Here is a 420-nt window from a genome sequence, read left to right on the forward strand (position 1 = left end):
TGATCAACACCGGATACAAGAAGATACTGTCTTCGTGGAAGCTGAATAAGACGGAATACTTTGGGGACTTTCAGCTCGGTGACGAAGAGATTCACGTCTTGGTGGAACTTCCAACGCAGCAAGTTGCTGCTCCGAGCGGCGTGAGACCCCCTTTGCCACCAACTACACTACACCGTCACGTCTCAGACGATGGGCTGCGATCAATGCAATGATTCGCCAGAAGAATCAAGACGCGAACCAGAAGACGACGACTGAAGACGCCAAGAACACAAACAAGAAGCGGAAAAAACACGATATCGACAAGTCCGTGGGCTATTCGACTCTTTGTTGGGAAGACATCAAACCTATTTACAACTTCGACGATTCTTACGAACTTCAACCAAGCGATATTCCTGATGCCGACATCGAGCTACTCCTCGC

At 49.0% G+C, this 420-nt stretch overlaps 1 protein-coding gene across 1 annotated transcript in view; it reads right to left on the reverse strand.

Moving 5' to 3' along the window:
• Positions 1-175: 175 nt before the first annotated feature.
• PHALS_08538 (uncharacterized protein) overlaps positions 176-420 on the reverse strand; it is a gene marked incomplete at both ends in the record, with an annotated part of 368 nt that continues 123 nt past the window's right edge. The window contains one exon of the mRNA XM_024723905.1: positions 176-344. Within this exon, the coding sequence (XP_024574835.1) occupies positions 176-344 (169 nt within the window). The remainder of the gene's footprint in view (positions 345-420) is intronic.

The sequence above is a fragment of the Plasmopara halstedii genome (genome assembly GCF_900000015.1).
Source record: "Plasmopara halstedii genome assembly, contig: Scaffold_323, whole genome shotgun sequence".
In the NCBI taxonomy this organism is placed as follows: domain Eukaryota; phylum Oomycota; class Peronosporomycetes; order Peronosporales; family Peronosporaceae; genus Plasmopara; species Plasmopara halstedii.